Genomic DNA, 22604 nt, shown 5'->3' with positions numbered 1-22604 from the left:
ACAATATTTAAGGCAAATAACGTGTATGTGGTAACTTCACTATCCTCAGTTTCATTCCGTGTGTTATTAATTAATTAATTTATTTTGCCGAGTTCGTTTTAAAGAGTTAGACAGAGTTGGGATGTTTAAAACGAAGTTTGAAAACTCTTCCAAAACGTTGTGTACTTCTTATTTTCTTGGTCATTGCTGCTGGTTTGAAGTATAATATCTTCTGCATCTAGAAAGTCACTGCTGTTGAACGAGCAGGTGTTTTCTTCCAATTTAGTTAATTTTGGCTTTCACTTGGCTCCAGTCACTGAGCTGATTATTCGTCAGTTGACGTACAGGTTGCCGTATTGGGGGAAGATGGGACAACGGCGGTGATCGACGGGGGCCCTCGAAAATGTGCAAGGGTGGTCTGTAGTGGTGGGACCCAATGTGAGATCTCCCACCACAGGCCGCTTGGCGCCTCCCCCTCTCCGAACTTCCACCTCCCGTTCACGACTACTGTCTGTTCTGGGGGTCTTTTTTTTTAATGGGGCCTAAGGTCCCTGGCAGGAGCCCTGCTCAGAGTCAAATTCAAAGTGACCTAAAGTGGCCAGTCCCAGCTGGATAGAGGGTAAAGAACATGGCCCCCAATGCCTGACCCTATACTCCAGTACCTGTGGCAAAAGGACTGAACTAAGAAATATACAAGTAGTACAACCAGTAGATGGCAGCCTTCAGTAGGCAATACAAATAGTCAGAAATGCTTATTTTATAGATATGTAATGGCCTTTGGATTTTAAGGACTTCAGGAAAGCATATTCAATCCCTGGAACATCTCTCTCAGATTCTGGGGTCCCCTGGGACACACCCCTGATTCCACACTCAGGAGCTGATCAGATTTCTCTGGACGAGACAGAAGAGAGGTTTTTAATGTATGTTTACTTGGGTAACTACTGCAAAATGTAAAACCCACGTTTGGGATATGAGACTCCATGCTTGGGGACACCCAGCTCATCAACTTAAGTTAATACCTGACTCAAAGATGTTTCCAAACAAAGTACCAGGCCTGACTGTTACTAATGTAACAATGGATTAAAGGGAACAATCCTGAAATGGGGGGAACATATATACAAATTGCTGTGAAGTCTCCACAACAAAACCAAAATGTGTACAAATACCATTTAATAAAAGCGTAAAATCTCCATTTAACTACCTGTGTGTGATTACAAATGTGTATACACTGTCCCTGTACATGTAGCATAAGATGCATACTTGTGTACTTGATTGTATGCAGCATGTATTTGTAAGCATTTGTTTGTGGTTATATGTACATGTCTGCTTGTACTTCAGCATACATTATATGAAGTAGCCTATACATTGTAGAAACTACCAGTATACAGTATCAATATTGAGATTTTAGTGCATGGTAAATGCATGCATATCTATATCCATTTGAAAATGTTTTTAATGTGTTGCTTTTTATAATAGTTTTTGTATGTCTGCCATGATTCGGTGACAAATTATGTGTCAGAAATTTTGCATGCCGTATTAATTGCTTTGTCTACTGTGGTATCAAAATGGTAATACTTTGTGTAGAACAGTTTAATAACCGATCAACAATTCAAAATGTATTTTTATATTTTTTTATTATTAACCATAGTTAGTGCACATGCATTTCAAAGACAGTCAAAGAGAGCTATTCCAGCATGGTTACACGACATGGTTTTGAAGACTACTGGTTTTTTTGGAATGTTTTTTATTTTTTTTTTCTTCTTCTTCCCAATAGTCAGTGTTCTAGAACTGGATTGTTTGAGTTCAGGACGTTCTAATGGCCTGTGTGTGACCTCACGCACGCCCGGCGGAGCGGTTAGTGGTGGACGAAGCCGCCCGCGGTCTTGCGGACTCCTTTGGGGCTGTCGACGCTGTAGTCGTGCACGCCCTTCATGGGCCGGGCGTCGAGCACGTCGTCCCGTTCGCAGGGGAAGGCCGTGATCACCTTGGAGATCTTCTGCGCCACGCTCATGCTGCTGGCCGCTATCACGCGCCGCGACATCATGTCGAACTCCGACCCTGAAAAGAGGAGGAGGATCGCGTCGCGTTCAGCGCGGGCTAGCGAGAGATCCGCCGTTTATAATGCGGCCGCTGGGAATGGCACAGCTTCAGAACTGTCATTTCATTTTATTAGTTTATTCGAATAAAAAACCCCCAAAAAACAGCTCACGCTAGGTTTTGGAACAGCCGGTAGCTGGTTGACTGGTTTAGAACAGCTCCATGCCCAACGTGGTTTGCCCAGCTCAGGCTATGTTTTGAAACAGCTGGCAGCTGGTCATTCCAAGCTGGCCATAGCTGGATTTCACAGCGGCGAGGGACAAGGGCCTCGCTCAAGGGCCCAACGGCCGTGCGGATCTTATCGTGGCTACACCGCCGCTAGGCTACAGGCTGCCCTCTTAAGCTTGGCCCTCAGCGGAGGCAGAAGTACGGTGCTATGTACCCGGGACTAAGTGTGCGTACCGTTGGTGTCGATGACCACGCCGCCCGCTTCGCACACGATGATGGCGGAGGCTGCGATGTCCCAGCAGTGCATGCCGATGTGGTAGTAGGCGTCGGCCCCACCGGTGGCAATCAGACACATGTCCACAGCTGCTGTGCCCACGGCCCTGATGCTGAGCAAGAGAAGAAGAGGTCTGGTCGGCACGGTTACGTCATGACGTGGTTTTAACCCTCTGAACACTATGGGCCAGTTTTTTTTTTGTTTTGTTTGGGTTTTTTTTTTCTCAATCAAAGATTCAGCCTAGTCCGAGACTAAATTTCAGTTCTGAATGGAGATTCTCTATACAGAACTCATCTCAGTCCCGGACTAAGCTTAACCTGTGTCAGTGAAACTGGTGTCCTGCGAAAGGGTAAAAAGTTGTTCGGGGTGCCTCTGTGTATCAGTTTTAGATCAGCTTTTAGGCAGCCATTGCCAACTGAGGTGCCACCCTGTGCAAACTTGTGCAAACCATGTGCAATACACCAGCCCTATGCCCTATAAGTCCCACCCCCCAAAACAATTATAATTCAGTGTTCTAGAACTCTATTGTTTTCAGTCACCAGCAGTGATTTTTACATCAGCATTAGAATGTTTATTGAAGAATGTTCTAATAACATATTTGTGTCCTCACACCTTAAAGGGTTAATGGCAGAAGAGGCCATTCCTCAACGGGTCAACTGTCAGCACAGTCCTGCTGTAATGCTGTGTGAAATTCAGTTTCTGTGTACACGTGATGCACTCAGAAATAAAGTGACAGTGGAGGTACATTTTTTGCTCTTCAAGGATCAAATTTCCCAAATGTAGCCTGAAAGTATAGTAATGTACTCTGAGTGCAAATGAGTACATTTCCCGAGCAAAGAAAGGTACACATTTTACTGCCACAGCAACAAGCATGTGTACATTTTTAGGCACTTTTTGTACCTTTACTTCTGAGACTGTGAGGAGAACAGGGCTATCTCTCATTTGAAACCATCATTAAAAGGTGCATAGACCTGGTGTTGCAGTTTTTCAATAATCATTGTAACATCTTTACCTATTGGAACTTGAAATTATTTCTATGTAATCATTTACTGCTAGGAAATATAAAGAACCTCATTGAGAAAGCCTGTTCTGAGGTTGTAAGCGTACACCATGTAAATGACCCTTACAAGGCAGGGCTGATTATCAATGCTAGGTATGTCTAATCAAGTATTTTCCCTGAATTTGATTTTGTCAGAGAACCAGTACAACCTATTAAAATTAGCTAATTACAAAGCTGTCCTATTGGACTAATGATAATCTCAAGACTGCATCACACAGAATTGTGTGGTAAATTGAATTTGCAAAGGAGCCTCCTCACTCACCCATGGATTGGGATCTCCAGTATTCGGTGAATGTTGGATGTCATCGTAGCCAGGGCCACCTGATCCCTCTCCGCCCCGATCTCTGTCACCACCAGGCACTTGGTGATATCTGTCAGGAAACAGACATTTCAACGTATGCACGTGGACTGAATCACTAACCGGTGCTTTAACTGAGGATGGAACACTGACACTTTGAAGAGTGTCAGTGTTCTAGAACTCCATTGCTTTCAGTTACCGGCAGTGATTGTTACATCATCATTAGAATGTGCAGTTCTAATGCTGTTCAGACGAAGACTCTAATCACATACTTAGTGATCGTACATGTTGCGGGGTAAAGAGAGAACTGTGGGACAAGCTCACCGTTCTGGCCAGAGCTGGAGAGGGGGATGTCGTTACAGAACGCACCCCTTCCCCTCTGGGCTGAGTAGAGTTTGTCCTCTATACAGCTGTAGACGATCCCAAACTCAGTCTTGGGATTAGAGGGAAAGAGCACACGTCTACTGCTTGCCCATGATTTATTCCTTTTTTTATTCACTGAAGAAATTATACAGTATGAGATCCTTACCTGCTTATTCACAGCAAAGGCTATAGAAATAGCCACAAAGGGAAACCTGGAAAGACAAAATTGAAATTTAGTTTTTTAACAAACATAGAGTAACTTAATCCAACTATTTAAGATTCACATAGTCACATTTGCATTTGTAAACTGTGTTTTCAGGTACTTGTGTTCATTTATTAATATTTCTTATCATTTTTTAATGTCTTTATTTTCTCTTCATGTTCCGTTCTTAACCTGGTTTCCAGAAAATGAAAAAATAAATGAAAAAGGAGGTAATGGGGTCCAAACCTGTGCACAAAGTTGGCAGTGCCATCGATGGGGTCGATGATCCAGGTGGGGCTGTCAGTCAAAACAAGGTGCTCACCAGCGGCCACGGACTCCTCACCAATGAACCTGCGAGGAGATAGAGGAAACACACAGTAGCACACACGGTAACACACACAGTAACACACACACACTGATGTCCCAAGCACAGCAACCAGCCGTGACTTTGCACACCCAACTCAAAGTGACCGACTCAAAAGAATGCAGTTGTCGCATAATTCCACTACAATGACTCAGAAATGTTGCACTGCTTCTTATAAAGGGGGGGGGGGGGAGAGAGAGAGAATTGGTAAAAGGACATGGACTGACAGGCCCTTGATCTTCTGAGGAATATGTAAGGCCCTATCACCTTGCCCTGTGGGGTACAGCTAGGGTCAGGACTGAGTCCAGCAGAATTTGTGAGCATTTAAATAGGACAGCAAAAACAAGTTAACATTAATGACTTATTGAGCCCCAGAGATCCGTGGGATGGACGTACTTGTGCTTAGGGTACTTGTCCCTGATGGCGGATATGAGCATTTTCTCCACCCGCTGGTCCGTCTCAGTGACCAGGTCTGCGGGAGAGCTCTTCAGCATCACCGCCTTCTTGATCCTGAAGGCGTGGAGGATCACCTGGAGCAGCACACACGCGGGACACACCGTACAGTCAGAATGGACACAGTCTGCAGAAGCACTGCACTGAAGAACACTCGTGCCTGAATGGAAGTGACCCAAAAAAAACTGAGATCTACTGCAACAGTCACTATCGTCCCGCCTTTCCCTGAAATAAAATGGAACTGAATTTTATAGCCAGATTTCACGCATTGCCCTGTTCTGATCTGACATGACTTTGTGCCTGTATGTGAAAAAACTGATTAAAATCCTGGAGAACCTAAGGAAATTGAGAGTGTAGGTTGACCTTTAAGAAGTTTGCTTAAATAGTGCGGTTACCTCTCTGGCCTGTCTGGCAATGAACATGCCGTAATTCATACATTCCGTCCAGTCTGTCATGATGGCAGTTTTTTTTTTGGAGGGTGATGCTGGAAATGAGAAATACAGTGGATGGTTGTCAACACACATTATCCAAATTAACTTTAGCTACAAGCAGAAAGGTTACACGAGAACAACGCATCCACGCTAAATAACTCACCTTGAAAAGTCAGAGTCTGGGAAGGCAAAGACGCTGAAGCTGGAATGGAGCTCTTCGAGGAAGAGAGGCAACGCAAAGACATTTTATAGCAAACACAACAAAGATGCTAAACTGGTAACCGCCCACCTAAGTTTAAACCAATCAAAGTCAAAGCCTTATCAGATATGTTACACCTCAGCTGTTCCACTGTCCGCTGAGCAGCCAGTGATTCTGTGGTTTTTGCAGCGAGGTCATTGACCCTGCAGATCACCAAACCGAAATAGAAATGGTTATTTTGTGCTGAATTATATTTCACTTGTTTTTCACTTTGAATCATTGTTTTGGACCGATCATACTTTGTATCGTACTTTGGAGACTGCATGTGCACATTATGTGATTTTGATGATTGATTTTCAAACAAATAAGAGTGCGCGGTGTGTCATGACATTTCAAAACTGGTATTTTGTCCAAAACCCATAGTGAACAGATTCTCAGTTTCAAAAGTCAGAACTACAACAGAAACCAAGTTTTAAAAATAAACCGATGGGCTGTGTATTTTCATTTTTTGGATTCGACGTTCAAAAAGGCTTACTTACTTGTGATGCTGAAGGAATGAGACTCTAAAGCAACAAAAAGTTACTTTGAAACAATTACCCTTGGCTGGTCACGAGAATATCCTGCTCTGTCAAATCAAGAGTAATTTCTTCCCCGACTGATTAACTGCTGTTAAGGATTTGAGACCGGTCTGCTCACGTGACCTGTAAATGCCACTATAATTGACTGAATGTGCCGTGACTCAGTCACGACAAAGTCAATTTAAACCACAAGTTGTGACTTTTTCTCTTATAAATGTTCGTTATATTTTTCAACAGCGGAAGCATTTTCATGTATGTATTTGATTCTATCATCAATTGGTTTTGTCTGCCATATTGTAAGCATACTCTATTTAGGGAAATTATAAAAGGATTTTCGTTTTGCTTAAATACTAAAACTAGTTTCCAGTTTATTGAAAATACCTTTTTTCAGGATAGGCACATGTTGAGGCTAAAATACATATTGCAAAAATAAAGAGAAAAATGATGCAATAGCTAAATGCATTGCAAAAATCTAAGGAAAAAGTATGCAATCGCTGTGATAAAATTCAACAATGAACAAAGTCTGCTCTTATCAAAACTGGTGAATTAAATTCTCATGTCAAACTTGACTTTCTGTCTGATGCTGTGAGAATTATAGCAGCGTCCCATCTGTTGTATGTATATTCTTTTTTTTATATACCATTTCATTTATTTTAATTTTGTAATAAATATGAAAATGCATGCTCCATGTGTTCTATGATAAACTCAAAATTTTACGTACCGGCAACAATACCTTGCACCCTTGGAAATGTTAAATCCATTAGATTATATTCATACTGTAGTCTCACTGATGTTACTTATAACCTAAAGACATTTACATTCAGGATCGCAGGAAGTAAATGGATGGGTAGGATGATTTATGCTTGGATCTATTTCAGGTTTCCCCATGGAGAATTTGTTTTCCAGAAAGAAAGTACATTTCTTGGATCTGTTGAACAGTGTGCTTTTCTTGGGCTGCAAGGTTTCATGGGCCATACAGATTAGAACAGAACATGCACACACACACACACTCACACACACTCACACACACACACACACACACACACAAACTCACACGTGCACAAAGAATGACACATTCTAAAAGGGCCAAGATCATTATGAAAATCTGAATCTCAAGGCCATAATATATCAGCAGTGATATTTGTAACAACAGCAGCAGTAGCAATGCGCTGGTGTATGCTGGTCAGTAGCAATGAGCTGGTGTATGCTGGTGTATGCTGGTCAGTAGCAATGAGCTGGTGTATGCTGGTGTATGCTGGTCAGTAGCAATGAGCTGGTGTATGCTGGTCAGTAGCAATGAGCTGGTGTATGCTGGTGTATGCTGGTCAGTAGTAATGCGCTGGTGTATGCTTGTGTATGCTGGTCAGTAGCAATGCGCTGGTGTATGCGTTGGTGTAAATTAATTTCACTGTGGTGTAAATTATGTTCACCATGGCTAATCATTGTTAAGATATCTAAAACATCTCATTGGTTGGATAATTATAAATGTTCAATTAATGAGCAACAAGATATCATTAACGCGAACTGAAAATCTGTCAAACAGGTAGGGCATGTGCAGATTTATTTAACCTATCCAAGCGCAGTGTCTTTTGGACTATTTTTTGTTCTTTTTTTTCCAGGTACATAACCTGAATAAAGTCTGTATCAGGGACCCATTCTCCTTTCTGAATTTTTTATTTTATTTTAATTATTGAGCAATTATTTTAAGTTCCTACTACTAATTTAAGGACAGCACTCAGCCCAGAATGGTAGCAGTAAGTACTCATGATGTGGATCTCTGTTCAGTAGCAGGGCCAATTAACTGATACACAGTGAAGTTAAACTGTGGTTGAGACAAAGTTTCAGCAACTGATTCAGCTGAGGGACATTCTATCAGATAGGAACTAGTGTTCAAAAATGTTGGCTTGCAACTTTGGAACATGTTTACATTATTCATGTGCAGGATTTGCATTAACAGTAGTAATTTAGTAATTTAGTTTAGTAGTACTTATTTATTATTATTATTATTATTATTATTATTATTATTATTATTATTATTATTATTATTATGTGGCTCATGATCCAGGTGCTCTTTGCTGTTTGATGCATGGGCAGTTTATATCTGTGAACTAATGTAACTGTGTGAATGGGGGCGGCAGCCATGAAAAAGTATTTCATGCAGTGACTGAAACTGTACGTTCTGACCTTGTGCCTGTGAGACAACACATACCCTTCATTTACAGGGATAATTACCTGAGAACAGGGATGAGTCTCCTGTTTTCTGTTCTCTTTTAAGATTTTGAATGGGTCAGGGGAGGCCTCATTATGGCATTCAGGTGCATTATGGGAAGTGAAGTCCTCTTCCTGTGGGTCTTATTATTTCCAGATACTGGGTCTGATTTATTAAGACCTTTGGCATGAAACTAAAACCTTTTAGCACATGCAAAACAAGTCACATGACAAATGATTTGTCATGCTAGTTGTTTTGTTCCAACCGCTGGTTGTGTTATTAGTTTTGCGTGTGCGAAAAGTTTTTGTGCATTCAGGCCCAGTACCTGGAGAAAATAAAGAGTATCAAAGTGATTTGTTTGATTACAAATCTAAAATTGTGGAGCACAGAGCCACATCAAGAAAATAATGTCTTTATCCCCAACATTATGGAGTGCACTGCACTTAATGGTCTTACACGGTGCATGTATATTTTTATGCTTGTCTTGATTATTGAAAATGGAAATATAACAATTCATGAGCTATGCTGTTGCTATGAAGTTCTGTATGAGGTATTTTGGCATCATGTCACATGCCTTTTTGAATAAAATCAGTCATTGTTAGAAGTACTGTTCATAAAGTTATAGGGATTGCACAGCATGTACTGTACCAATGGCTTGGGTATCAGCAGAGTACAGCAATGTGAGCAGATATCTGAAAAGATGAGGTCACACCTTGTTTTGATTACATATGGTTAGCAATGCGTGACTTTAAAACTGTCAGCGGCCACGGATCTGTCAAAAGCAGGTTGCTATATCATTGTAAATTGTTTACAGTTCCAAATAAATCAAGAATAGACAGCCAAATTGATATAAGGACATAATTGCAACATGCAAGTGAAGTCGAATGAGTCCTTGAGTGCATGAGTTCTGATCGCTGCACCGATTCATGTGCATTAAATATGGACCTGGTCATATAATACGAGTGGGCAATCACTGTATACCACTTCACACTCCGACGAATGACTATTACACGACATTGACTGTGTGAGAGCTGAAAATATGTCTGGCAGTTGTTATACATGGCAGTTATAAAACAGCTGGTGCGCAGATCTCTGAGAGAGACGAATGTACACAGTGGAGTGAACATGTGCAGGTGAGAACCCGGGAGTCTCCACGTCTTCGGACTGAACGTCCTGTACCTGGAGGTGCCGACACAAACACGGGGAGTTGCGAACGCGCAAACTCCACGCAAACACCATCGCTGCGTGATGGGGTGTCTCGGTGGCGCAGCCTGTAGAGCACTGACCGCATGCTCATTGCGAGCCGCGACGTCAGCGGTTCGAATCCGACCGTCTGACGTTTGTCGCATGTCTTTCCCTCTCTCTCGCTCCCATTCTTCCTGTCTCTCTATACTATATACTGTCCAATAAAGCTGAAAAAGGCCTAAAAAAAAATCTTTAAAAAAAAAACCCATCGCTGCGAACCCTTAGGCTCCTTCTCGCACGGCGACCGGCCATGCTAACCGCTAACCGCTACCACCGTGCCACAGCTACATGAAAACACACACATTTTAATGATCGACACCCTGCGTTTCTCTGCATCATTCCCTCCCCTGAGCCTTGATATCAACACACAATAATTCAGTTCTGTTAGGCACTCTGGACTGGCATAATGGGGCACTGTATTGTACTACATTAACTCATTCTGCATAATATTCTGCATAATTTGCAAGTCATTGTAACCTTGTATGTCAGTTTGGCTTTGAATGCTCCGATTTAGGTCTGTGTTTTGTGTGGTTGCTAGCAGGATATTTTTAAAGTCACGCATTCCCAACCACACATTCCTCAAATCTGAAGGTGCAATCATATTCTTTAAACAGATATTTGCTCAAATGTCCTCATTCAGCTGATATACACAGCCTTTTGGAAAACCACTGTACCGGTCCTTGGAGTTTGTATTCTTAGTAACAGTGCTCTTTTTAATTATTTTATCTGTGAGAATGTGACGAAAGCCTGAACGCCTCTATGGGCAGAGGCCAACTTCATATTTTCATTTTTCTGTCTGTGCCAGCTGATCCAAACCCAAAAAAGTGAAATATTGTACGAATCCATAAACTACAATATGCATGGACAGCACAACAGTTAGATTTGATGTTGTAACGTTCTCACAGCTTCTGTAGGCTACACTAAAAATATCGAAATATCTAAAACATATGTATAAATAGAGAATAGATACTGATATAAAAATTATTCCAAGTTACAATAGTTTCATCACTATTTCCATCCCAAATAGAATCATTCATGCAATGTGGCCCTCTCTCTGTGGGTCCAGCTTAGGAAAATATTTCAGTTACATTCATAAATAAATATCTGGCTGCTCAGTGGGGCAAAAACCATGAAAAATCTTGAATTTAATTTATTCCTCAGTTAAGAGCAGAACATATAAACCAGGTATTTGTAGTTTCCTATCAATCAGCAGCCAACCATGGCCATCATAAGAACAAGGTGTGTGGACTATTCAGCCAATCAAGTACTTAAATTAAGCACTTGGGCTGAAACACACAAAAAACGAGAGAGAGAGAGAGAGAGAGAGAGAGAGAGAGAGAGAGAGAGAGAGAGAGAGAGAGAGAACATTTCTTAAACCCTTACAAAATCTCCCATAAACTTTGTTATAAACAGTGCCTGGAAAACTGAATCATTTCATACCACACCACCCTCTTGTGGAACAACACTATACTGCATACATTTCTCATAACTGTTTTAATGCAAGTTTAATCAGCAGTTTGTGTTACGTCTGAGAGGGTGCCGTATTGTCTGTGTTTGGGTGTTGGGTTCCATTAACGGTTGTGGAATAAAACATTCAATATTTCGGAATCAATCAGTGGAATTATGACCAAAACAATAACGCACCACTAGTCCAGAAAACTTTGCCAAGAAACTGCTACAGTATTTGCACTTGATTTAAGCCTTGTGTAGTCTTAACATTCTGTCTACTCCCCTTATCCTAAGGGTAAAAAATGGCCCCTCACCAAACCACTAATATAAAGCAACATAATTGAACTTCTATTTTTCAAATGTATTTTGTACGAAGAAACAACCTGTCACTCATCACAAACTTTTGTTGATAAAAAAATCTTTTGGGGGTTTTCTCTGCTGTTAAACATAGTGGTGGGTCATTTTTGACCCTTAAGACAGCACAAGGGTTAAGCCCTTTCACGATAATTCAGCCGATGTGCAGTCTGAGGATAATGTAAAATTTGCCGTAGGGTGTAGCACATTTTAAAGAGAGTCCAGCGTGTATTCACCTTTAAATAAACTTACCAGCTGCCTCCGCCCCCCTGTCCCACACCGCCCAATCAGAGGAGAACTTGAGAACATGAAATATCATTATCATATCTCGGGTTCTCATAGAATCAGCATGATGAAGCTTGACTGAGCACCAGGACAAAGGATGGTTTCAACCCCGTTTATTAGAATAACGTCTGCAACCTGTTCTCAAGGCAGCACGATTCCCCTTTTGGTATTCCGCATTCAGAGTCACGCAACTTGACCAGGGAATCTCAAATGCTGACTTTTCGTGGGATAAAAAGAAAATAAAACAAAATAAATTTTTTTTAAACCCAGAAGTCATCACTGAGCCGGTGATTGTCTGAGAGCATTCAAACAGTGCAGATACACAAGTCTTCGTAACAAAAGTGACACTGTACACGAATTCCTAAAATAATAAAACAGAAAGACAATATAAAATACACATAACAAAACTGTATTAACAATGCATAGCAAATAGCATGGATTACAAGCAGGAGATGTGATGTTGAAATGTATCAGTTTGCACTTGTTTTATCTGATGCTGTTCAGTTGTAGCTCCACAGCATTCCCTGCTGAAACAAAACAGCTCAAGCTAGGTTTTGAAACAGCTGGTAGCTGGTCGACCAGTTCAAACCACCTCCCAGCTTGACATGGTTTGACCAGCTCAAGCTATGTTTTGAAACCAGCCACCAGCTCAGACAAGCTACCAGCACTAGCTGGTTGACCAGCTCATACCCAGCTAGACCAGTAATATCTTCAAGCTGGTCAAGCTGGCATATCTAGATTTTACACCAGAGTCTCTCCCTCAATGCATCTCCATTTTCAACAGTTACAGGGAAAAAAAGTGTTTCTGAAATCAAACCTCAGACCGAGCAGGTAATGGACAGAAAAGTCCAACATTTCCATGACAGGAACTCACCCTCGTAACAGAGCAATAGTCGCTAGTGATAAACTACTGGGCCACACTAGTAAACCAGAGGAACACGTTTAAAATGCCGTCAGATGTTTAGCATTGTTGACCACTCTTTCAGTTCTGTACAGAAGGAGCTTTAGAACAGAAGCCTGACAGTGCTAGATACAGCAGTGTATAACAGGAGACTAGCAGTGATACAGCTACATTTCTTTATGGAGAAAAAAGAGGCTATATCTCTTCCTGCTGCTGCCAACATGGCTACATTACACTGAGGTGGGAAGTTAGTCTACCGAGTGGAAAAGAACACAAGCCAAAACTGCTGATGAACATTTTCTTTTTTTTTTTACCCACACACATTTGGCACATTTACAGCTTATTGACTAATGTCAGGTACATAGGTGACTGCGTAGAGGAATACTTTTACATATGTCTGAAAACAGAACTTGTAAAAAGTCCACTGGAAATCAACAGCTTGGCTCTGTACTACTTTAAGAAATAAAGTATTAAACTTACATCTGTTTCCTTCCCGATAATTCTATGCATCCCTTATTAACCATAGGCAGTACAATGCTCAGTACATCAGTTTTCTGTTTTCATACCCCTTTAAGTATGTCCATTTCAGACCAAAATGTTTCATTTATGTACAGTTCTGCAAGACGGGAAAATGGAGAAATAACTTAAAGGCAAAGCCTGATGAGAAATGTACTGGAAAACACATAAATACAAAGTGTGACATGTAGATGAGACCAAAAACCTTTCCTTTTTTCCCCCCCCAGACCATGCAAAATGAAAAAGCAAGTATTGCACAACGTTCCCACACAAATCCTCAGTGTCCCTCTTTCTCTCCCGTCCTCCCCCACCCCCGCCCCCCATCCCGCCCGCCACCAGGCACGAAAGACGACCGGACGCCCCCCCGGCCCCGGGGGTTCCCTCAGAAGAAGGCGGGGTTGGAGTGCCCGATGCCCCGGGGGGGTTCCCTCAGAAGAAGGCGGGGTTGGAGTGCCCGATGCCCCGGGGGGGTTCCCTCAGAAGAAGGCGGGGTTGGAGTGCTCGATGACGCAGCGCTTGCAGTGCCGCTTGACGAAGCGCAGCGCCTCCTGCGGCACGTCGCAGTCCTGCACGTTGAGCAGCTGCAGGTCGAAGCAGTTGGCGGCCACCACCTGCAGGCCGCGGCCCGAGATGCTCTCGCACGCCTTCAGGCTCAGCCGCTTCAGGTTGAAGCAGTTCAGCGCCAGCAGCTCCAGCCCGGCGTCCGACACCAGCGGGCACTTGCCGATGTCCAGCGACTTCAGTTTGGGGCAGTTCTTGGCCAGGTGCTCCAGCCCCTGGTCGGTGAGGCCCTCGCAGCCGCGGGCGTTGAGGTAGCGCAGGCGGCTGCAGTACTTGGCCACGTAGCGCACGCCCACGTCGGTGATGCGGCCGCAGTGCGCCACGCTCAGGTAGCGCAGGCGGCCCTCCAGCTTGGCGATCTCGCGCAGCCCGAAGTCGCTGACGAAGCGGCAGTCGCTGACGCTCAGCTCGCGCACCGACGGGCAGTAGATGACCAGGTAGCGCAGGCCCTCGTCCGTCAGGCGGACGCAGCGCCGCAGGTACAGGTGGGTCAGCTGGGTGCAGTGCGCCGCGATGGTGTGCAGGCCCTCGTCCTCCAGGGCGAAGCAGTCCGTCATGTCCAGGTAGCGGATGGAGATCTGCTGCCCGTGCATCGGGAGGAGCTTCAGGGACACCTCCCGCGTCAGGCTGATGCAGGTCACCTTGGAGCAGCCTGAACGACAGCAAGCAAGCGGGCGGAGGGGGGGGGGGGTGGTTATGAAGGGGGCGGGATTTGGGAAGTACGCTTTAAACCCGGGGGGGTGTCCAATCTTATCTGAATAGGGACGGTGCGGGGGGCAGGTGCGTGATTAGATGATTGGTTGAGGTGCCAGGTAATCAGTTGTCAGAGCACCGGGATAAAACAAAAACCTGCACCCACACCAGCCCTGTTTGGATAAGTTTGGACTCCCCTGCTTTAACCCTTTGAATAATAGGTCGTTTGGAATCTTGGTTTATTTTATAAAAATCTAAAGTCAGTGTTCTGGAACTCTGTTGTGTTCAGTTGGCAGTAGTGACTGTTACATCAGCATTAGAATATTCACTTAAGAACATTCTAATCACATGCAGTATTTGTGAGCTTTCAACTGAAAAGGTTCATTTAGGCAGCTGAGTCTAGAACAATCAGGGGAGAGTGGGAACTTGGGTTCGTCAGATGAGAATTGTTTGAAATCATCCAATAATTCTTGTTTAGCACAATGCCTTATTCAACACATCTCATTACCAAATAACTTTGGCATTGGGAGAGCTGGCATGAACTTATCTTGATTTTAGAAACATTTTCTGAATTGCTTAATTAATGTTTTCTCCAGGGCAGTTTTTACCCATAACCCCTTTAGTCAGTGAGGAACAGAATCCCATTATACTGTATTAATGATGACTAATAAAAAGGTGTCTGATGTACAAAAGCTCAATGTCAACCTCTCCGAACTACAAACCTCTCTAAAAGTTATAGCCTTTGACTTAAAAAGCAGCCACCCTGAATAATTCAATATTTTAATCCCAGTTGTTAGGCTACTCCTTTTTTCCAGGCCAGGAAAAACAAAGAAACCATTGTACTGCTTAGTATTCCTTGAACAATATTAATAGCAGAAGCCTATTTGCATCCGACGTGTCAGGGTCGTTAAGATCAGCTACTGAAACCCCTGCTCACACAGACCGGGGTTTCCCTTCGCGGAATGCTGGAGAGTAAAATGACGGGCTCTGGGGAGCGCGTGCGTTTCGCGCGTTTCCTTTAGGCCCGGCGTTTTTCGTGAAAAAAAAAGCACTCCAGATGTTTCGTACCTGTCGCCCCCGGTTACATCAAAGCGGTTTTCGTAAAACTATACAGGCGTTGCAGCGCGAGGATTCTGCTGGGAGCGTGACGTAAACCTCCCCCCGCTGTAATCCGGCTGACCCACCTTTAAATGCATCACCCGAAATGTTTACTCTGGGATTCGTGGAAAATCTCTTGCGCAGCACTTGGTGTGATGAATTAGCGAGAGAACATTTTGACTGCTAAACGCACACTTTTTTTTTTGACGAACTGCCTGTCTTCCAAAACCTTAGAGGCGCCGTCGGGTTGAAATCCGAGACCGAACACGTGCATACACGATTTCCTCCGACAGAGGGAGGTTTTGCGTCGTGCAGCGCTGAAGTTACTAAGAGGCAGGAGGAGAGGCGCCGAGCTGAACAGCCGGGCAACGGCTGCCGCTGGACGGCACAATCCGCGACGCGAAATGACGGGAGTTTAAACAGGAAGCCGAGGAGAGGAAGTCAGAAAACAGACCACAGGAAACGGACTGGAGGTGCAGTATTGTCGTTTTCCCGATTGTTTGCATTCCGGAACGTTCCCTCTCTCCCTCTGCTGCTCTAAACTCGAGCGGCGGTCGGGGCGAATAAACACAACAACGCGTAACGCGCTCCGGAGGGAGGGAGGAGCACGGAGACTCAAAAATAATAATAATAAAAGTCCCGGCAAAAATCGCTACGCTTTCGGTCCGATATCCATTTTACTTATTGCGTCGCGCTGACGACTACCGCACAGCCCAAACAAGCAATTAAGACTATTTATATAAAGAGGAGGAGGACTGCTTTTCTCCCCCCTGCCGTTCTCCACGTCCCCTGGATGCGTTTCCCCCCACGTCCCTGTCGCCGGCTCAGTGACGCTCAGCTAACGAGGGCAGCAGATGTGGCCTTCCTCGCCCGTTTTAAAATCGGGAGCCCAGGCGGGGTCGAGTCAAGGTAGGCCCCTCCCTTTCTTCTGGAAAGTCAAAGACTGGCAGAGGCTCCGCGCGCCTCCTAATATATTTCCCAGCCTTGGGAAGGAAACCGGGATTATTATGGATTAGTCTACGAGGAAAAATTCCCCGATGTCTCGGAGTGATATATAAGGGCCCTTACTCTTTCTGTGCGTCTGGGATGACGAGCGGACATTTTGGGTTCTTTAGACTTTACTGCGCTTGGCCGTCCAGTTTTTCTTTTCTGGAGGCCCTGTGCCGGCGAATTAAAGACGGATTTGCAAAACATGTTTTGGCCGTTGCTTCCCTGAAAATGCAGAATTGGGAGTCTGGTGATTCATTGTGCGCGGCACTGACATTTATAGATTCTTTAAAGTCAGGTTTGAATATTTAGCGCTGCTGTCTCAGTGAAACTGAGCGGAGATTGATGGCTGAAAAATGACAAAATACCGGTCCCAGGGAAATTCTTTCCGAGATTATTGGTAAAACCCTGAACGTAATTCTTTACAGCTGGGTTGCTATAAAAGGCCATGTAAAATATATATTGGTATCTCCGAGTTTTCCAAAACCATGAATGAATTACGATGGAGCGAGTTGCATAAAGAGCACTGGCAGCAATGACTAAATTACTAATCAGAGAATCAGGATGCACAGTAGTTTTGTTGCTGAGATATACTCAGCCAGAATCCAACAGTTTTTTCTCCATATTTGTAAAGCTTTTTGAGTGCCTTGGATGATAATCACATTATTATTATTATTATTATTATTATTATTATTATTATTATTATACACTCAGCGAGCCCTTTATTAGGTATTTCTGAGACTTATTAGATGTTTTGCTCTAGCCACTATCCACTTAGAGGTTTGACGCTTTCATACGCTGAATGGTGTCTCAGTGCTCGGTTAAAACAAAAACCTGCAGCCACACCAGCACCTTTCAGATAAGACTGGACTCCTTAAAAAGCCGCGGTGTCAAACAGAATTCCCAGGGAGCCGCAGTGCAAGCAGATTCTTGTGGTTTCCTTTCAATCAGCTGTCAATTAAGGCCTTGAGAACAAGCTGTGTGGATTCTCTTTACATTACATTACATTACGTGGCATTTAGCAGACGCTCTTATCCAGAGCGACGTACAACAAAGTGCAAATCAAACACAAGAACACGTGCAAAAGTGGACCTGAGAGGACAGTACAGTTTCGAGTCCTAGTGTAAACAATTCAGAACCCCTTGAAGAGTACAATCAACTTTCAAACTAGCACACCACAGTTGGCAGCTGTGTTAGTCAACGGCTGTGTTCAGAGCCGCATACTTAGCACACTCGCCAGCCAACGGCTTGAATCAAGCACGGGCGTGGAGAACAACCCCCAAAAAAAAGCCCTGCAGAAGCCACGCCGCGGCCCTCCCGGCCCGGAGTCTGACCCCCTTCGCGGGGGGGGGCCCGACGCGGGAGGCTCACCTGAGACGTCCAGGTGCTCCAGGTTGGGGCAGCGGGACACCACCTCGAACACGGCCTCGTTGGAGACGTTGTAGCAGCCGGCCAGCTCCAGACGCCGCAGCTCCGGGCAGCACTGGGCCACGGTGTGCAGGCCGCGGTCCGTCAGCCGGCGGCAGCGGCTCACCACCACCGCCTCCAGCATCAGGCACACGTTGGGCGTGTCCTGGCACAGCCTGCGCGTCAGCACCCGCAGCGCCCGGTCGGCCTGGAGCAGGTCCCCCGTCAGCCGGATGCCCCGCCACAGCCGCGGGTCCCAGGCCAGGTTGTACCAGCGGCGGCACACCCGCGCGCACCGGCACAGCTGATTGGTCGGCAGGTGGGCGAAGATCTGCAGGAAGGCGTGGTCCGGGAGGAGGTCCACGGGGGCGTGCTGCTCCCGGGGGGGGGCCCGGGCGCGGGCCTGGGGCCGGATCAGACCGGGCGGCGGGGCGTGCACCATGGCGACCGTCTCCCCGGTGATGGAGGAGGACGAGGTGGAGCTCCCATTGGCCGGGTGCGGCAGGTGGGAGGAGCTGGGGGGGAGGATGAGGGCGGGGCTGGGCGTGCTCAGGGTCCGCATGCTAAGATCCGAATCTGAAGGAGAGACACACCCCGTGGGGGGGAAGGTCAGTGGGACGCTGTCGGGGCGTTCAGGTGAAAACCAGGCTACGTTTTGGTTGAAAATTGAAAGCGTTCTAGCAGACTAGGACGTAGACAGGCTATATCTGGGAAAAACTTGAGATTTATTGATTGGCATTTATATAGCGCCTTTATCCAAAGCACTGTACAATTGATGCTTCTCATTCACCCATTCATACACACACTCACACACCGACGGCGATTGGCTGCCATGCAAGGCGCCGACCAGCTCATCAGGAGCATTTGGGGGTTAGGGGTCTTGCTCAGGGACACTTCGACACAGCCCGGGCAGGGGATCGAACCGGCAACCCTCCGACTGCCAGACGACTGCTCTTACTGCCTGAGCCATGTTGTGTTTATCCATGTCCATTTATGTCAAAACATCTCTAAACCTTCCGTCATTCTTCACATCTAGATTCCAGCTTTTGTTCACTGGGTACTATATAATAAATAGTATGGACTTGAATCTTGGGAGTGCCTACAGTACACATAGGGCCAATTTTCATACATTTCAATCCTACATTTCAATTGTAGATGGCTGTGGGGCATAAGATAATATTTTGAGATTTAGATCTAGGAGTGTCCAAACCGATTTGGATGCAGGTTTCGGTAGAAGCCAGTGTCTTTGTGCTGAGTTACAACAAGAACCTGCACCTACACCGGCCCATTTCAGATAGGATTGGGCTCCGTTGATGTAGACTCATAAACAGAGGGCTGCAATGCAGCCTTGTTTCTGTATTACTGAGCAAGGGCCTGAATTGCTTTGGGAAATTGCTCGTATATAAAGTAAGTACATGTCAATTATGGGGGAATCGTAGATTGAGGTTCCTGAAATGGGAAACACTTTCCTGCAATAGCACTGGTTGAAAATGGTGCTGTGTGAAGGAGGTGACTGCAGGGGAACCCAAAAACTTTATGTTTTCCCATGAGAGGTGCTTTCAGGCCACTTCCAGTCTGGCATCACAACATCCTGCACCTTTTTAATAAAAAATATCTATTTTTATATCCATAGCCCAAAAGACTCTGGGCTACATCCCGGTTGTGGTATTTGGGAGTTTATAATTCCCTGGCACGGATCTAACCCCCATGCCAAGCTTAGAGAGAAAGACTCTCAAGCCAGTCTAATTTGGGAGATTTTATGCCCAATAGCTGTGGAGGACATATAAGCCATGGGTGAAAAGGGGTCATAAAAAACCGCAGAACTCTGCTGGGATACCTTCCAACCACTGTTCTCTAATTGGTGGATACAACGGAGCCCCTGTCATGTGACTTGCGACAGTGTCTGCAGAGGTACACTCGGGTGAATGACTGGTGAGACCATCCACAAGTGAATCAGAAGAGTTCACAGGCACAGGACGTAAACTCGGCCCTGTAACTTTTGGGAGGATTGGTGTGTGTGTGTGTGTGCACTCTTTTGACCAATCGACCGACCGTTAAAGCAGGGGGGCATGAGAGGAGAATCGAGAGAAAGATGAACAAAAGCAACCCAACCTAACGGCATTCAGGCAGAACGTCCGGTTCTGTTTGTTTCATCAACGTTTCAAAATGTGTTGTTTTTATCTGACAGCATCTGGTAGAATATAATTGGACTACTTTCTTACATCTTGAGCCCATCTGTGAGTTTCATACAGGTAAGTATCTACATCACAGCACACACAAATTGATATTATATTAATGGCATTTGGCTTATCCAGAGCGACATACAGTTGATTAGACTAAGCAGGAGACAATCCTCCCCTGGAGCAATGCAGGGTTAAGGGCCTTGCTCAAATGTGCGGATCTTATTGTGGCTTCGAACCACCTACCTTGTGGGTCCCAGTCATGTACCTTAACCACTACGCTACAGGCCACCCTTAATTCCCCTATTCCACTGAGAGAATATCAATTTATCATGAACATATAGTTTATATAGTATAAATAGCAGAAATATGGTCATAAGCATCTTTAAAAATGTCCGGTTGCGAAAACAACAGTGTTTCAGAAGTCGGTGTACAGTATCTAAATGTGTTCTTCTCTGGGGAGCTGGGGAAATTGTGCCGGTTGCCATATTTTCAGCTTCAGAGATACGCATTGTTTGACGGGAATGCAGCTGGTCAGATGTGTTTACACTGGGCTCCGTAACAACAGATGGAGTCAAGTGTTGCATTTTTTCTAAAGCAATTTAAAAGCTACCGTAGTTGCAGAACACAAGTGTGCCTTTCTTCTTCTGAAAACTAAAATACGGCCACTCTTCTTTTCCTTTGGCTCGGTCCTAGGTTTTGGCTTCTCGGAATGTGGTGTTAACTGAACATTTTAAAATTGTTTACATTTAGGGTACTGTCTGAATGTCAGCAACTGGCGCATTAGTCAAACAAAAACCATTGTGCTCTGTGCTGTTTACTCTCATAAATCACTGACGTTCATTTCTCACTCTTGCCCCGTAACTGATTTCAGATTAAAGCAGCACTTCCCGTGAACAAATTGAGTTTCGCGTTCTGTCCCGACCCGATGATTTACCAACAGAGTAGCCCATTCTTCACCTTCACCAAACACACAGCTATCAAGAAGGAACAAATGGAAAAGCACAGACTCCGTTAAAAGCACAGACTCCATTAAAAGCACAGACACACACCCGCAAAGCCCGTCTTCCTTCGGCCCTCTCTCGCGCCTTCGCCTTTTACGGCTCCGCTGCAGTTTATTCAGTTTTATCGCGATTTTTAGTGCAGCCGGCTACCGTGCCGTTCGGAGCCCCTTTTTTAAAAAATTTAGCTTTCATTTCGGATAAAAGCCGGATAACCGCGGCTTCGACGACGTCTGGCGGTAAGCGCGGCCGCTCGGCGACGGAAAGGGGGGCGACGTCCGTCCCGTTTTACGTCGAAAAACTCGCCGCGGACCCCGGAGTCGGAGTCCCACGCCGCGGTGTTCTCGCTCCGCCGGATTCCTAACGGCTCCTGAAGACGCGCCAGAGCGCTCGCGCGGGACCCAGCGGAGCGAGTGGAAATCGGGCGGCGCGGACGCCGGGGCCAAACCCCAGCGACAACAAGGCGGGCTGGGGCCGAGGCTTCGGCCCCGCGTCGTCACGGCGATGGTGGTCAGACCCCTGTGACTACTTTTAAACCGAACGGATAAACATAAAACCCGCGTTCTCGGGAGCCCACGCCCCGTTGTGGACTTTGGCCGATGTGGAGCTCGGCAACAGCTCCGCTTTGCACCCGGTCCCTCGGGTTCCAGCTCCCGGATGCGCGGCCCGGTCCGTTATCACAAAACGAGGTACGAAAAGTGCCCAAAAAAGGGTACAAAGGCTTTCCGCTGGTGTGGTACCCTATAGGGAAATACAACTGTACCCCTTGGCATTGGATTAATAAATCATTTGCATCTAATCTAATGTTTGTGAAAGGTACTTATTTCCACCCAGAAGAGCAGTATTGTACCTTTCGATTTGTTCCTTAAAGAACAAAGATTTTCCTCCACTGGGGGAAGAATGAGCCCAACCAACATGAAAAAAAGACACAGGAGACAGGAACAGGGGGAAGGAGGAAGAGTGAAATATGTTCTGGATCCTCCTGGGACAATCTAATTTGGCCAATTAGAAAAGCCTTTTCGGAACTCAAGACCGAGTTACTAATAATTGCGGCAGACCAAAAACACTTGCCAAAAATCCAAGCTAGGAAACCCTGTGGTTGACTCTGGAGGGCTGTTCAGCCAAATGTAATGAAATGGAAGTGCGCTGATAGGTGAACAGCACGCACTGTCCACCGGGGCCCTAAAGGCTGTGGGTTCCAATCCCACAATGCAACACTGCATTTGCATCCCTCTGCTAGTTTCCAAAGAAC

The 22604-nt window shown here is 45.2% G+C and overlaps 2 protein-coding genes across 2 annotated transcripts in view; both read right to left on the bottom strand.

Moving 5' to 3' along the window:
* Positions 1–1834: 1834 nt before the first annotated feature.
* LOC133137540 (inositol monophosphatase 1-like) lies at positions 1835–5903 on the bottom strand. Its single transcript, XM_061255872.1, has 9 exons — positions 5853–5903; positions 5654–5742; positions 5202–5335; positions 4688–4792; positions 4406–4451; positions 4201–4309; positions 3841–3949; positions 2479–2630; positions 1835–2037 (listed from the first exon to the last, which is right to left on the bottom strand). Exons 2-9 carry the CDS (start codon positions 5711–5713, stop codon positions 1835–1837), a joined length of 918 nt encoding a protein of 305 aa, XP_061111856.1. The 5' UTR covers positions 5714–5742; positions 5853–5903.
* A 7900-nt stretch (positions 5904–13803) lies between these two features.
* Positions 13804–22604, bottom strand: part of fbxl7 (F-box and leucine-rich repeat protein 7) — a 79789-nt gene continuing 70988 nt past the window's right edge. Inside the window, exons 3-4 of the mRNA XM_061256334.1 lie at positions 18136–18747; positions 13804–14638 (exon numbers count right to left, since the gene is read on the bottom strand). Coding sequence (XP_061112318.1) covers positions 13902–14638; positions 18136–18747 — 1349 coding nt within the window. The 3' untranslated portion in view covers positions 13804–13901. The remainder of the gene's footprint in view (positions 14639–18135; positions 18748–22604) is intronic.

The sequence above is a fragment of the Conger conger genome, chromosome 9 (genome assembly GCF_963514075.1).
Source record: "Conger conger chromosome 9, fConCon1.1, whole genome shotgun sequence".
NCBI classification, from domain to species: Eukaryota; Metazoa; Chordata; class Actinopteri; order Anguilliformes; family Congridae; genus Conger; species Conger conger.
The sequence above is the reverse complement of the archived record's forward strand: the minus strand, read 5'-3'. Positions and strand labels throughout refer to the sequence as shown.

Coding starts and splice junctions, on each gene's coding strand:
- LOC133137540 (XM_061255872.1), bottom strand. CDS start 5,713: ATGACAGACTGGACGGAATGTATGAATTACGGCATGTTCATTGCCAGA. Junction 3,950..4,200: donor CTCCAGCTCTGGCCAGAACG/GTGAGCTTGTCC, acceptor GTTTCCTGACAG/ATATCACCAAGTGCCTGGTG. Junction 2,631..3,840: donor CTGGAGATCCCAATCCATGG/GTGAGTGAGGAG, acceptor TCTCTTGCTCAG/CATCAGGGCCGTGGGCACAG.